The sequence below is a fragment of the Lynx canadensis genome, chromosome A2 (genome assembly GCF_007474595.2).
Source record: "Lynx canadensis isolate LIC74 chromosome A2, mLynCan4.pri.v2, whole genome shotgun sequence".
Taxonomy (NCBI): domain Eukaryota; kingdom Metazoa; phylum Chordata; class Mammalia; order Carnivora; family Felidae; genus Lynx; species Lynx canadensis.
In genome coordinates, this window is record NC_044304.2 from 63,226,069 (window position 1) to 63,242,196 (window position 16,128).

General features: G+C 48.8%; 1 protein-coding gene across 1 annotated transcript in view; it reads left to right on the forward strand.

The window, feature by feature from the left end:
* Positions 1-16,128, forward strand: part of ABCA13 (ATP binding cassette subfamily A member 13) — a 349,570-nt gene that overhangs the window by 287,054 nt on the left and 46,388 nt on the right. The window contains 4 exon segments of the mRNA XM_032592494.1: positions 400-556; positions 5,973-6,226; positions 12,026-12,218; positions 14,623-14,732. Of these exon segments, the coding sequence (XP_032448385.1) occupies positions 400-556; positions 5,973-6,226; positions 12,026-12,218; positions 14,623-14,732 (714 nt within the window).

A 16,128-nucleotide genomic window follows, 5' to 3' on the forward strand; every position in this document is an offset into this window, starting at 1 on the left:
TGACCTGAGCCGAAGTCGGACGCCCAACCGACTGAGCCACCCAGACGCCCCTAAACAGGAACCATTTGCGCTTTACGGGTGAGGATCGGAGCAAAGAAGCAAGACCCAGGCTCGCCCCTTTGAGGGAGGGGCGTGGGGACGTCCGCAGACTTCCTCCAGGTCGGGGAGGCCCGGGTGCAGGTGCACGTGTGGCCCAGGGGTTGACCCTACCCAGTGTTGCTGCCGTTATACCCAGTGCTCCCTGGAGCCTCACAAGTGAGCTGTGTGTTCAGGGGGATTTGTTGTCAAAACCATAATGTGTGTCTCTGTTCACCGAGTGAGAAGCCACCAGGCCAACCAAAGTCTATGCTTCCGTCTTGTCACGGGAAAACACACATGATTTTTCCCTTTATTCCTTAGATATGCGACTCTCCCATGGATGTATCTGATGTCCAGAATCTTCTCCAGCTCAGACGTGGCGTTCATCTCCTACGTGTCCCTGAACTTCATCTTTGGGCTCTGCACCTTGTTGATGACCATCATGCCCAGGCTGCTGGCCATCATCTCCAAAGCTCAGGTCAGTGGGTGCCAGCATCACTGCCCGGGGCACCCCGAGGACGTGCGTGTTGGCTCCTGCCCCTGCTGTTGGTTTTCCAGCTGGAAGGAAAGGACGACGTGCCAGTGTGCACTGTCTTTAACCACCGGGAAGAGAGACTGACCCTGATTAACCCAAACCCGTGCGCCATTAGGTTCTCAGGCCTGGCGAGAACTGACCCAAAACACACAGTTTGTGCTGCTGCGCTAGCGAGGGCAGGCCCATGTTCGCCGCCGTGTCTCTGTTTGTTGATTAATTATTGATAGGCGCTTGCAAGGGCGAATGAAGGCATGAAACGTGTCCCGTCCAAATGTGTCAGGAATAGGGGTCAGGTGCTCCTCTCTGGGCGGTCACATGCTTGCTACGGGTTGGGAACACTGCCGTGACTCACCATGCTCTGCGACCACAGGAGGGCTGGACCAGAGGGTGGATCTGCCCCTTTCCCTGTGAGCCCCGGAACATCCCTGGTTTGGTCACTTTCCGAGTGTGCCCTGAGAAGGGCCTCCATTTCCCCCGGTGTGACAGTGAGAGGATGCGTCTCGAAGCCTCTCTCCCCCAGGTGCTCACATTAGTGAGTCACTTTTTGGGTCCCATCCATCCGTCAAGCTGGATCTGGTGGTGTCCCGGTCATGCACCTGCCGCCCGTCTTCTCCCCCTGAGCTGGCCTGGGTCTTGTCTGCTTTACCCCTCCTCAGTCTCCCCTGCACTTCCCCTGGGGACCGATGTCAGTTTGCACTTAGTTGTGTCGTTTTCTTCCCTGCTTTCCGCTCCCAGCATCCTCCACTGTCCCTTCCGACTCCCTGCTGTCTGCCTGGACTCGGAGTCCTTAGGCGTCCGGGTGTGTGATTGACCGGTGGGCCGAGAAGTTGGTCCAGAAAGGGGTCACCCTCCAGTGCTGCTGGCCTGTCTCAAGCAAGTCAGGGACGGATGCCTGCCTCATCAGGGCAAGCTCACGTCCTTGGGCCTGGGCTTGCGGAGACCCTTGATGTTCCAGGGGTGGCTAACATTGTCTCCTGGTGTTCTGCCCCACGTTGGCGTGGAAGCACCAAGTACGGAAACAGTCGCTATGCATTCGATGGAGGAAACGATCTGTTTGGGGCAGTTTTGCAGATCAGGTGTTGATGCTGATCTGTACTAATGTGTAGCCTTTGTGTACAAAACCCTAATACTACGATCGGGCTTTAGCTAGAGGAGGACACTGAAGGTAGAGGAAATAGTACACACCTTCCCTCCCAGCCCTCCGGCTGTCTGCCAGGACCTGGGCCTCGCGGGGGTCCTCGGGAGCTGTCAGGTGGGAAAGAAAGTGGACTCGGGAGACACTCCTGCTGGTGGGAAGGGTGAACCCTAGGGGACAGGATCACAGGAAGAAAGGGGAGGAGGCGAGATCATCTGGACCCAGAGAGGAAACAAGTCGGGAGCCTTTGTGTCCGTGACCTTCCAGCACAGAGGTCAGCTCCGGTTACAAACAGTATCGCTGATGTGGAGAGAGATCAGTGCACAACAGGTTGTTTGCAGGACAGTGGGCCATGCTCGATCATTAACAAATAGTAAGAGAGATCTTACTGTGTTGCCAAGGTCGTTCATTCCCTTTGCGCTCTATTTGGATATTATTTACCTAAGAAAACCAACATCATAAAGGGTTCAAATACTCACTTGTAAGCGTCAGAGCAATACTTATGTTCTTATAGAATCAATCAGAGCTGACTGGGTTCTCAGATTGTCCTTACGAGGCAGTGAACCAGGTTGTATTAACCATCGTGCCTCTAAACTGTGATGTTAATCGAGGTGTTGTAATTTTTACCAAATCACAGTTTTTAAGCTGATTTTTTTTTTTAATTTTAAATGGGTTTTCAGTTTTGAGCGAGAGAGGGAGAGAGTGAAGGAGGGGCAGAGAGACAGGGAGACACAGAATCCGAAGCAGGCTCCAGGCTCCGAGCTGTCAGCACAGAGCCTGACACGGGGCTCGAACTCACCAACTGTGAGATCATGACCTGAGCCGAAGTCGGACCCTTAACTGACCGAGCCCACCAGGTGCCCTGAGCTGATCTCTATAGAAAATGCATTTTGAGTCTAACTCACGATCTCAAACAGCTTCCTTTCCCGCTGGGGAGAATCTCTGTGTTTCGGGGGAGGGAGGTCAGCGGAGGAAAAACTCAGTTTCAGTAACTTATTTCTTTGCACACTCCATCAGTTTGCAGTTACCTTAAATAAGACACGTATGGATTGTTATTCCCTGAATTTGGGCAGCTGTCTCCCGTCGTATATGTGGCTTATCTGTCAGTTCAGTTCAGCATCTGTGCACCACCAACAGCTTTGTTCTTGTTGGCACAACTGTGAATTCCTTAAGGCAGATGTGAAGTCCTCATCGTTAATGTGTGGCTTCCTTGGGGCCCCTGGGGGGCTCAGCTGGTTGAGCGTCCGACTTCAACTCAGGTCATGATCTCACGGTTGGTGAGTTCGAGTCCCATGTCGGGCTCTGTGCTGACAATGCAGTGACTCTCTTTCTCTCCCTCTCTCCCTGTCCCTCTGTCTCTCTCTCAAAATAAATAAATAAACTTATTTTTTTTTTTTAAATATGAGGCTTCCTTAGTTACCAGTTCCTGAGTCAGAAACTGTAGTATTCTACTGTTTCTACATTATAACCAGTGAGAGAAAATCCTTTCATGTGGTACATTGTTTGATTCAGGGACACAGTTTTATGAAAACTGGGATTAATAAGTCCCAGTAGGACTAGTTGAAATCTATAAGGAGTGGTAGGAAGTCAAGACAAGAGCTAAGGGACAAGTGGATGAAGTTTTCATGACTTTCCCGTGTCTGTATGCAAAAGACAATAAGCCGTAATGAAACAATTCATGCCCCTTTCTTGAATTTTCTATTGCTCCCAAATGACATAATTTAAAAAATATTTCTTTAATCTTTATTAATTTTTTGAGAGATGGAGACAGAGCATGAGTAGGGGAGGGGCAGAGAGAGGGAGACACAGGATCCGAAGAGGCTCCAGGCTCTGAGCTGTCAGCACGGAGCCCGACACGGGGCTCGAACTCATGAACCGCGAGATCATGACCTGAGCCGAAGTCAGATGCTCAACCGACTGAGCCACTCAGGCGCCCCACCAAATCACATTATTTAAGACTACATTTATACAAGTCCGGCTGTCAGTTTTCATCATAAGGGAAAACTGGACATTGTCCAGGATGAAATAGACAATTGATGATTTTGTAAACTTTAATGGTGATATGGTATGCCCCCTGCTGTGTATTATAGTGTATACAGTATGATGACTTTGCACCCTTATAAAATATTACTGTTCAGATCAGTTTTTGAATTTGACCATAAAGAGACAGTGACATTGAACCCATAATTCTTGAGCCTTAATTCTTGATTGTGTTTCCATAGCTTTGTCTGGCAGGCGGTTAATGTGGTCTTCCTGGGTTACGTGCTTAGCTACCCCCGTCTTTAAAAGTCAGCTGAAAAGACCACTTTGCAGTGAATTTTCTCAAGGCTAAATGCCTTGGTGGAGAGATTTTATGCTTCGGGCCAGAAAGATCAGGGTCAAATCCTGGGCCTACCACGATGTGGCTTAAACACATTCATCAGCCCCTTGAGCGTGTTTCCTCAGTGGTAACTGGGTCTACCAGTCAGGACTTTGTACGTTTATGGAGGCAATGGACTGCAGTGATGTTCCATCAAGCTTCCAGTACGTGGTACTTACCAGGAAGTCCTAATGGACGATGATTAACACTCTGACAATTCTAACCTCAATTATGGAATAGAGCTCACATTCATAAGATACCACCGGGTAAGAAAAATAGTAAATTTTATGGCAGATACATACATTTGTATGTATACATTTAAAAAAAAATTTTTAATGTTTATTTTTGAGAGACAGAGACAGAGCGTGAGCGGGGGAGGGGCAGAGAGAGAGGGAGACACAGAATCCGAAGCAGGCTCCAGGCTCTGAGCTGTCAGCACAGAACTCAACACGGGTGCTCAAACCCACGAACCACAAGATGACCTGAGCTGAAGTCAGCCGCTTAACCGACTGAGCCACCCAGGCGCCCCCATATGTATACATTTAATTTGAAAATGGTATTGTTCAAGTATGCAGCCTGTCCTATGTTGTTTTTTCTTTTCTTTGCAATCATCTATGTGATGTTTCCTTCTGTTCTTTTATTCGTCTTTGTCCTTGAAACAACACTTAAGAAAGACAACTATATGTATATATTAGAGTTTTTACTTATTTATTTTGAGAGAGACAGAGACAACACGAGTCGGGGAGGGGCAGAGAGAGGGAGAGAGAGAATCCTAAGCAGGCTCCGCACTGTCAACACAGAGCCCGATGAGGGGCTCGAACCCACGAACTGTGAGATCATGACCTAGAGTCAGACGCTTAACTGACTGAGCCACCCAGGCACCCTGACAACTACATATGTTTAACATTTACTTACGCTAAGTTTGAAGGAGGCATTTTACGTGTGATTAACATGTTCCCAGCGACAACTCCCAGTATTATCCACCCGTTTGAACACTCATGTTGCCTGTGACTGGGAATGTCACCTATAACACCTGCCACAGGCTGGGTGGCTTGAACAACAGATACTTACTTCTCACCATTCTGGAGACTGGGCATCAGAGATCAAGCTGCCTGTAGAATCAGGTCTTGGTTAGGACCCACTTCCTGCCTTGCAGACGACCTCCTCCCAGCCGCGTCCCTGCACAGCAGAGATGGGAAATGCTGGTGTATCTTTCTCTTCCTACGAGGGCACTGATCCCATCGTGGGGGTTCTGTTTTCATGACCTCGTCCAACCTGAATCACCTCCCTAAGGTCCAGCCTCCTAATACCATCATGCTGGGGATCAGGGCTGGAACCATGAACTTGAGGGGCACAAACATTCAGTCTATAACCTTTCACCACGGGCCCCGCAAGTCCATGTCTGTCTCACAGGAAACGTACATCCATGCCATCGTAGCAGCCCCCAGAGTCTTCACTTACTCTAGCTTCAGCTCCAAAGTCTTCTCCGAGGTCTCCCCTAAATTGGGTGGGGGCAAGACTTCGTGATGCATCATCAGACGGACTTCTTCTCCACCCATGAGCCTGTGAAGCAGACAAATTATGTGCTTCCAAAGTACATCTGAGGTACAGGCTTAGGATAGACCTGCCTATTCCAGAAGGATAACTCGGAAGGAGGAAGTAGGTTTAGGCTCCCACGCACGTCCACCCCTGGGCAATGCAATACCACTAGACCTGAGGCTTGAGGATCATTCTCTCTGGTTCCATAGCCGCCCGCGCGTGTCACTGAGTGGCTGGGGCAAGGGGGACCTGGCACATGGGACGGCCAGGGAGATACGGAGGTTTCAAGAGCTGTCAGTCTGATGTCTCTTTCTTTCTCTACACAGAGTCTGCAGAACATCTATGACGTCCTTAAGTGGGTTTTCACCGTATTTCCTCAGTTCTGCCTGGGGCAGGGGCTGATTGAACTCTGCTACAACCAGATCAAGTACGACCTGACCCACAGCTTCGGCGTCGATTCCTACGTGAGCCCCTTTGAGATGAACTTCCTGGGCTGGACCTTCGTGCAGTTGGCCTCACAAGGCACCGTGCTTCTCATCCTGAGGGTTCTGTTGCACTGGGACCTTCTGCAGCGGCCGCGGTACGTCCCTCGGGGCTCAGCCTGGGAGGGCACCGACCTTTGACCGAAGAGGGAGAGAGAGCTCCATCTTGGAGATTGCAAGATAAGAAATGCGTCCCGTCAGTGCTACACGCAGTTATAATGAGTGAAGATTGTGATTTTTTGTCGGGTTTTTTTTCTCTTCTTTCCTTCTTTTCTTTTTTAATTTTTTTTAATTTTCTTTTTTATTTTTAAAAATTTACATCCAAATTAGTTAGCATCTAGTGCAACGATGATTCCAGCAGTAGATTCCTTAATGCCCCTTACCCATTTAGCCCAGCTCCCCCTCCCACAATCCCTCCAGTAACCCTCTGTTTGTTCTCCATATTTATGAGTCTCTTCGGTTTTGTCTCCCTTCCTGTTTTTATATTATTTTCGTTTCCCTTCCCTTATGTTCATCTCTTTTGTCTCCTGTGGGTACAGTCATATGATATTTATCTTTCTCTGACTGACTCATTTCACTTAGCATAATACCCTCCAGTTCTATCCACGTAGTTGCAAATGGCAAGATTTTATTCTTTTTGATTGTCGAGTAATACTCCATTGTGTGTGTGTATATATATATATATATACACACATATATATGTATGGTATATATAATACACATACATACGTATATATATATACACATATGTATATATATGTATATATACATATGTATAATGTATATATGTATATATACATATATATGTATATATGTATACATATATGTATATGTATACATACACATATATGTATATATGTATACATACACATACACATGTATACATACACATATATGTATATATATATATACACACATACATATATATATATACATACCACATATATATATATATATACGTATATATATATACATACCACATCTTCTTTATCCACTCATCCATCGAGGGACATTTGGGCTCTTTCCATACTTTGGCTATTGTTGATAGTGCTGCTATAAACATGGGGGCACATATGTCCCTTTGAAACAGCACACCTGTATCCCATGGATAAATGCCTGGTAGTGCAATTGCTGGTTAGGGTGGTTCTAGTTTTAGTTTTTTGAGGAACCTCCATACTGTTTTCTAGAGTGGCTGCACCAGCTTGCATTGCCATCTTCTTTTCTTTTTTGATCGCTGTGAGTCACGAACCCTAGGAAGGAGAACGTCAAAAGATAAAACACCAACCTGTGAGGGGATCGTTCCAATGGTTTCATTTTCCCCTATGGAAAGCGCTCAATTTCCCAACATGTCGGGTGAATTTCGTTGGTACCATAACAACTCATTAAAAAAATTTTTTTTTTACTGTTGATTTATTTTTGAGACAGAGACAGACAGTGGGGATAGGGGCAGAGAGAGAGGGAGACACAGACTCTAAAGCAGGTTCCAGGCTCCGAACTGTCAGCACAGCCGGACAAGGGGCTCGAACTCATGAACCATGAGCTCATGACCTGAACTGAAGTTGGACGCATAGCCGACTGAGCCACTCAGGCACCCCTAATAGTTCTTAAATTTACATATACCCATATATGAACCCGTAATAATATAGAACTTACGTTTATGTTGATGTGTCTACTTACATAGACACACAATTATGTACACACACACGTCTCTGTTATTCTAAGTGGGATTTAAGTGGCTTTGCCAAGATGTCTAGAATATTGCCAGGTAGCACATTTTCGATGGCTGCCGAACAAATGTGCTTTCCTGGGTCGGCCTCACAGTGACGTGCCTCTCCCTCTGTGACCCATGTGGCCCACGTCCACTGACTCGCTCTTTCCAGGAGCTGTGCGTTTCTCTCTAGATTCAACTGTGAGAGGGATCCTTCACGGAGAAATTACTAATGAGGACCATGTCCCTGGAGAGAACCTGTTGAGGATCACGGGCATGTTACTAATATTTTGTGGTGAAGACTTTATAGACTTTTTCCCGTCCGTTCTCTCAAGGCACGCTTCCTTTATAATTCCTTCCAATCTGCTAAAGCAGTTAACCGCTTTGAATACAAATCCTAAAGGCTGTCTTGAACTGGGCACTTTCACTCTCGGGTCCATGGATTTCCAGTATCTGACTGAATTTGAAGAGAATTCTGAGTGCTTTTCCAGCATAATTGGTTCCGTGATTGGCCCTCGTGAGTTTGTTTTGAAACCTAAATTGTAGAATCCCCTTGGATGGATTTCAGGGTGCCCCAGTTTCCAGTAGCATCAAAAGACTTTTCTATTCTATTCTATTCTATTCTATTCTATTTCATTCCATTCCATTTATTTTATTTTTTACTTATTTACTTTGTGAAAGAGAGAGAGAGCAAGCCAGGGAGGGGCAGAGAGAGAGAGGGATAAAGGGTATCCCAAGGAGGCTCCGAGCTCTCAGAGTGGAGCCCCACGTGGGTCTTGAACTCACAAACTGTGAGATCATGACCCCAGCTGAAACCAACAGTCAAGATGTTTAAACGACTCAGCCACCCAGGCCCCCCAAAAGATTTCTTTTTCAAAGAGAAGTCTTCCCGTATTCCTCTGCGGAGCATAAGTTAAACCATATTTTAGAATAATGTCTGTGCTATCCACAGTAAATAGTCGATATTTACTGCTCTTTGTCAGCGGGGAGGCCACAGGGCACTGAAATTCAATCTGATGGAGACGCTCGCTGCCTACCACTCCTTACGGATGGCTACTACAGTGACCATCCCACCAAATTAATTTGTTTTTCTAAATCCGCATCTAGTCGGGTCACTAATCATTGCCTAAAGGAGAAAATCCAAGGTTCTTAGCCAGGCCCCCTCAAGTTGCCCTGCTCGTGCTCCGTAAAGCTTTCCGTGACCCTCGCTCTACACCCGTGGGTGGCGTTTGCCTCTGGTCACCTGCCCAGTCGGGGTCTCTGGCAGGACTGACCTCTCTCACCTCCAGCACCCACCTCCCAGAGCTGGCCTGATGCCTTCCAACCTGTCTTTCTCTGCCGGGACCACAGTGTCTTTTTACAGCGTTTACGTGTTCCTCTGCTCTGCCTGCCTGTCAGTTCCTTGGTGCGGGAAGTCTGGTGCTCTAGCTGGATCGTGGAAGAGAACAGGAGGACCCTGCCCCCTGACCCTGGCACGGTCGGTGCTGGTCCCCCGCCCCTGCTCAGCGGCGTGTCCGTGACCAGCACCCGATGCTGGTCCTGAGAGATGAGCGAGCGAGCCTACCTCCTTGCTGTCTGTCCTAGGCTGTGCTGACCTTGAACCGCAGCCTGCTGCTGACCTTCGGCCGTGTGCTCAGAGCCCAGGCCTCCACTAGGACCTGAGCCCTGGTGGAGTCCCGGTCAGGCCCAGTGCCTCCGGACACCTTCTTGCCTACACTCTCTCTCCGGTCTGGAGCTGGGCTTTGCTGTCTGTGCCTTTGCTGGCTGGGAGGGAGCGGGCACGGGCCCCAGGACAGCATTTCTCTGCCGACTCTCTGGTGCCCATGCGTATTCCTCCTCAGCCCGAAGTTTTCTGAGCACAGTTAAGGATGCACTGCATGTTGGGTTGTGAGGTGACCAACGGGAAGTGACTCCGAGCCATTGTCCTGCGTCTGTTACAATGACCTGACATGTAAACAAATACACTTTCCCGCCCCTACGCTCCCCCCACAACCCTGAGATCAAAAACTCTGGGGATGCATCGAGGAGATACCTGTACAGCTTTCCAGGTGATTCCTGGCTCAGAGCTGCTGATGGGAGAACTTGGGAATGGGTCTTGGAAACAGGGAGGAAGAAGGGTCTCAGTCTCACCTCGTTGAGTCAGGAAAGGCTGCCGGAAGGGCCAGGTGCACTGGGGGGTCCAAAGTCACACCTACAGCCAGCAAAGGGGGAAGTGACCCCCCAACAGAAAAGTGTGACATGGGGTGAACTTTCACACGTTGAACACACCATTATTCCCTTCACCCCACAGAGCACATCAGCCTCTCCAAAGTCATTAGCCACTCTGTATGTAAACGCCCTTCTTGTTTTCTTTTGTTTTAACACATTAGAAACCATTATGTTCTGTGGCATCTGGGTGGCTCAGTTGGCTGAGTGTCTGACTCTTGATTTTGGCTCAGGTCATGGTATCACAGTTCATGAGTTCGAGCCCCGCATCAGGCTCCAAGCTGACACTGCAGAGCCTCCCTGGGATTCTCTTTTCTCTGCCCCATCTCTCCCCCACCCCCCCGCTACCTTGCATTCTCTCTCCCCAAACAAATAAAAAGCCATTACGTTTTGCTAATTAAAATACATTAATTTCACACACGAGCTTATGCATTTCAACTCCACCGTGTAATCCTTGTTCACAATACAGAAGACAAGCATTCCAGAAGCATTCCTGCACTGATACGATGATCTTGGAGTAGTGATTTCTATAACTTGCCATTGTTTTTGTTTTTGATTTGTTTCTCGTGCTTTTGCATGTTCTGTGGATGGCGTCCTATAACACATACTTCCAAGTAGCTACCTGTGTTCTCTCATCATCGAGGTTGTGTGTTGAATAAATTCTATCTTTGTTCAATGGTGATGTTAGGCACAGAAAAAGTAATAGAGAGCAGGGGCCTGGGTGGCTCAGTCAATTAAGCGTCCAGCCCTTGAGTTCAGCTCAGGTCATGATCTCACGGTTCATGGGCTCAAGCCCCGCATGGGGCCGTGTGCTGACAGGTGGAGCCTGTGTGGGATTCTCCCTCTCCCTCTATCTCTCTGTCCCAGCCCACTCTCACTCACCCTCCTCCCAAAATAAGTAAATAAGCTTAAAAAAATAATAATAATACAGGGGCACTGGAACCTGGCAGTGGGCATTTTATGTTATATGCCTTTTTATCTTAAAATGGGTTAGGACTCCCAGGAAACTGCAGAATTAGTACAGAGACCCTGTGTGCCCTTCTCCCACCTTAACTCATTTCACGATCAAAATGGGTACCAGAACCCATTTAACGATCAAAACACGTTGGCATGTTACGGTGTACAGGGGAAGCTGAAGTTTACTTTAAAGTTAAAATGTGCCAGGTGGAGAATCATAAGAAAGATTGAAAACCGAGCAGCTCCGATCTGAAACAAAGAAATTAGAGTTGAAAATTAAATTCGTGTTCATCCGACACTCACTAAATCCCTTGTGTGACAGTCTGCTTACACCATCCAGCTTGAACCACGTAACTGTAGCTTTTGGGCTGTTCTGGAAACGCCGACTTTATTTAAGTGACCTGTTTGCCGACAGTACTTAGATGACTCCTCGTGACAGTCTTGTGATAAATTCTTCCTCCCCCTCGCACGAAAGTCTGGCATAACTTTCTTAGCTGTAAAATTGAAAACCAGCCCTAGTTGGGCAAACATCCACTTTGCTGTCTTTTCGGAACACCATGCATTTCCTTCGCGTTAGGAGATAAACGTGGACTCTTGTTCGTTGTCATTAAACCCGATGGCAGAAATGGGGCGTGTGCTCAAAGCTGATAGTGCTGTCTCAGGGCCACATCTTCTTCTTCTTTTCTTTTTTATTAAAAGAATTTTTTTAACGTTTATTTATTATTGAGAGACAGAGAGAGACAGAACATGAGCAGGGGAGGGGCAGAGAGAGAGGGAGACACGGAATCCAAAGTAGGCTCCAGGCTCTGAGCTGTCAGCCCAGAGCCTGATGCGGGGCTTGAACCCATCAACTGTAAGATCACAACCTGAGCCGAAGTCAGATGTTTCACCCTCTAAGCCACCCAAGTGCCTCCCAAGACCGCATCTTCTGTGTTGACAAGTGTCTGACCTTCCTCGCCCTCCCTCTCTTGGACTCTTCGAGTTCCTGTTCCCAAACATGAATGAGCTCTTCACTTTATGTTCCCAGAGGTCAGGCTGCCATCCAAGGCACGGTCACGTTTTCCAAGGATATAGATGTGGAACGAGAGCAGATACGAGTGTTGAAAGGAAGGACCAGTGAAGACCTTCTCGTGTTATGCAACCTTAGTAAAAGCTATGGAGGCTTCTTCAAGAAGACCACCGCTGTGCAAGATATCAGCGTGGGCATACGAAGAGGAGAGGTAGGTGCCATCTAATCGTACCCCTTTCTGTTACAAACCCGTGTATCTCCAAACTGTGGATTCTGCTGTGTTGTGCTTAGAATAGCTGAGGTCAGAGCTGAAAGCCTTCGCATGTCTGGAATTTCTACAAAACTCAGTAGACACAGAATCTAAGTGGAGAGTCTATTGGCTCTTTCCCTGAGGAAACTTTGTTGGTGATGGCATTTATTCGGTTTTATAATTTTAAAAATTTCACGTGGTTGAGTTTTAATCGCTATTTGGGCTGCAGGATGACATTTTATGGAGTGCCAATATTTTCTCAACCCAACTCATTAAGGGGACCTGTTCTAACTCTTCCTGGGACGTCAGTACTTTTTAAATGGCCAATTAAGCCCACCTAGCAAAATGCTCTTCGGGAAAGGCGAAAGAACAGTCACACCAAAGCAATAGCTCAGAATTGCTTTTCATGGGATGGCATTAATCCTAGCAGGAATGTTTAATCAGAAGTGATAGAAGCCATGCAAATTGTTCCTGATCTGTGCTTAATTGCATAAAAAGATACCAAGTCTGAAAATGATTACCTTTAATTAACTGTTAAAAACATGAGGTTCCTTGCACTCATATTGTTACAAGCTCCTGAGGCATTCCAAGTAGGTTACACGGTTCCCTGAGCGACAGTGAGGCTGTGCTGTGAGCAGAGAGCGGCGTTCCGAGGTGAAGGGAAGCCCGGGGACCGATGTAAACCGATCTAGGAACGGCCTCATGAGCTGCACTGTGGTTTGTGGCTGCAGAGGACAGCACGCTAAGGAAGGAGTGTTTTCGTGGTTGCTATTTGCCATGGAACTCAGAGACTCACTATGCAACCTGTGGTGTCGTATCGAACTATTTTTTTAACCTTGCTTCAAAAATCCACTTCAGTGTGGCCGCTACCTGTCCATGGTAGTTTTAAGCCGAAGGGTACTAGAAAAACTTGGAACGCTTTGTAAGGGAGATGCTCTGAGATGATCCCAGATGCCACGTATATTGCAGTTCTGATTGCTCAGCTTTTTTTTTTCCTTTTAATGTTTATTTTTGACGGAGAGAGAGAGAGAGAGAGAGAGAGAGAGAGACAGAGCATGAGCAGGGGAGGGGCAGAGAGAGAGGGAGACACAGAATCGGAAGCCGGCTCCAGGCTCTGAGCTGTCAGCACAGAGCCCGACGCGGGGCTCGAACCCACGATCCGTGAAATTATGACCTGAGCCAAAGTCGGACTCTTAGCCGACTGAGCCACCCAGGCATCCCTGTGTGATGAACTTGCCTGATGGACTTTTTATGAACGTGGCGGGTTTAAATGCTATGACGTAAAGTGCTTTGTGAGAGCCGGTAGACGAGGCGGAGATGACTGAGATATGTCCCTGTCCCTCTAGGAATTCATAACCAGGTAGGAAATGGAGGGCCGTGAACACAGCGTGTTATGTAGCAGCGGCAGTGCTGCCCCTGAGTGGCACTGCCCCCACCTGAGTGGCACTGCCTTGGAGCTGCAGGTCCAGAAATGGCAGCTGGATGGTGCGGGAGACCCAGTGGGATGGGAAGGCATGGATATTAAAGCAGGTGGCAGTTCAGATGAGCAGCTGTCGTCCGGAGTCCCCAAGTAGGGTCCTGTGCTTAGGTAGGGCACAGCGCCAGGAAGCCCAGGACGGGCACTTTGCCAAGATTCAAGGAGCCAGGTCAGCCGGGGTTAGTAGACAGAGAGCCAGCTTTTGCCATAAGCAACAGAGACGTCTTGGGGGGACACTGTAAGAGCCACACAGACCGTCTGTTTCCTAGAACCTCCAGCTGAGAACATGCTGCGATACGAGGTCAAGACCAGGTCTGGAGAAGACAGCAAAAGGGCCTTTTTTCCGAGGGAATACAGGACAACAGTGAACCCCCAAACCACGAAAGACGTTGACTTGGTGCTGAGTGTCAGAGTTTAGAACTAACGTCTGTCTTAACTAATGTCAGGATCAGCCTAGATCTGAATTGGGGGCGGGGAGAAGAGGTGGGGGAGGGAGGAGTACTTTGTGCGGTGGAGTCAAGGGCGTAATGATTATAACGACGTGGCTTCCAAAAACCGTGGTCCTCCCCAGACGGACACAGTTAGGACCTTGAGGGGACGGGAGGTCTCCGCACAGTCCCAGGTAGCTGCCTTTACTCTGTCTTCCGGGGTGTTGCTTACACGCATTTACTGGTCCCCAGTGGTTGTTGAAATGGTTACTCTGCTTGGCCGCCAGTAGAATTTCCAGAGTGCGTTGCCATCTCCAGAGTGCTCGATACAACCAGGTGACGTCCAGGGTCTGCAGGTATCGAGGCGCAGAAACGCCAGCTCCGAGCCGGCTTGAAGTCGTGAAAGCCAAGGCCGTCTGCTGTAATTCAGTTTTTTCCCTTTCTCGTTCCCTCCCAACAGTGCTTTGGGCTCCTGGGGGTGAACGGGGCCGGGAAGAGCACCACGTTCAAGATGCTGAATGGAGACACCCCTCCGACCTCAGGACACGTGGTCGCCAGGACTCCCACAGGGTAAATCCAGACGTGGTCTTTCTTACTGGGTGTGCACAGAATGAGGGGCCCTGGAACCGAGCTCCACGTGCCCCTCCCGGCGAAAGGGAAGAGCGGCCAGAGGGTCAAGGGCGCATTGCTCTTGGCTGACCTCTGCTGTGGTGCCCGATGGGGTGGAGGTGTTGGGCCGCTGGCTGCTGAGTGGGCAGGACACGAGGGGGGCGCTGGCTCTAATTGCTTTACGAGCAGATCCAGCTTCAGACGCCCCCGCCCGTGCAGAGGTGGCCAGAGGGGACTGCGTGGTTTCCATCTTGGGCCACCCAGACCCCCTCTTTCCAGTGGATGACCTGATGGCTTCGGGTGGGGGAGAGCGAACATATGAATCCAGATGGTGGCATCCGGGGGATCAGGGAAGACCTCCATGCCCCTAGCTGCCCATACCACGGAGGATGCTGGGTGTTCTCCCCACTGGAGCCTGCCCGAGGCCGGCTGGTCCCATCCGGGCCCTGTGGGCAACCCTCAACACAGAGCATTATCCCCGCGTGCCACTCCTAACACGGCCTTTTAGGGTATGCGTCACCCCGTCCTCTGGTTCCTTCCAAGCTGTGGTGCCCACCTGGGAACATCTGTGGGCATGTGGGCGCCTTTAGAGACGTGGCCATCCAGTCGGCAGGGCCTCTGTCTTCCCTGTCCCTGCTCGATCAGGACTGTTCCTGGGTTTTTTCTCTCCTAAAAAGTAGAGGCGCCTTGTTGTTAACCTCTCCAGAAGCTGGATTGGCTACTTGGCTTTTCCTCTGCTGAGTCCGTCCCAGAGCAGCCCTGCCCCCCCCTGCACTCCTCTCCCACCTGCAATCATACAGCTGTTTCTACGGCAGCAAATTCATTGCACCCTGGTAGCTTTGATAATAGATTTCAGACGTCTGTGGCTCAACTCGTAAGGACAACCATGTGCCTTGCTGTACCTCCTCGGAAGGTCCTTATATAAATAGTTGATTTCAGTCTGTCTGCTTGGGGGTAACAGTCACTCCTAAGCCCACTGGGAAACAATGTGCTCGAGGTTTTTAAATTTTTTTTTAGTTATTTTTTTAAATGTTTATTTTTGAGAATGAGACAGAGTGCGCGGGGGTGGGGGGTGGGCAGAGAGAGAGGGAGACACAGAATGGGAAGCAGCTCCAGGCTCTGAGCTCTCAGACGCAGGGGCTCAAACCCACGGACCACGAGATCACGACCTGAGCCCAAGTCGGATGCTTAGCCGACTGAGCCACCCAGGCGTCCCGTGAGGTTTTTATGTATAGGTTCAAATAGACTATTGAAGAAAATTGTTTGAAAATATGAAATCACCCATTTATTAGCTAATTCTTTGCATTGATAAATACATATTGTCATTGTATGATGTGCCAGGCACCCGGAAAGCAAA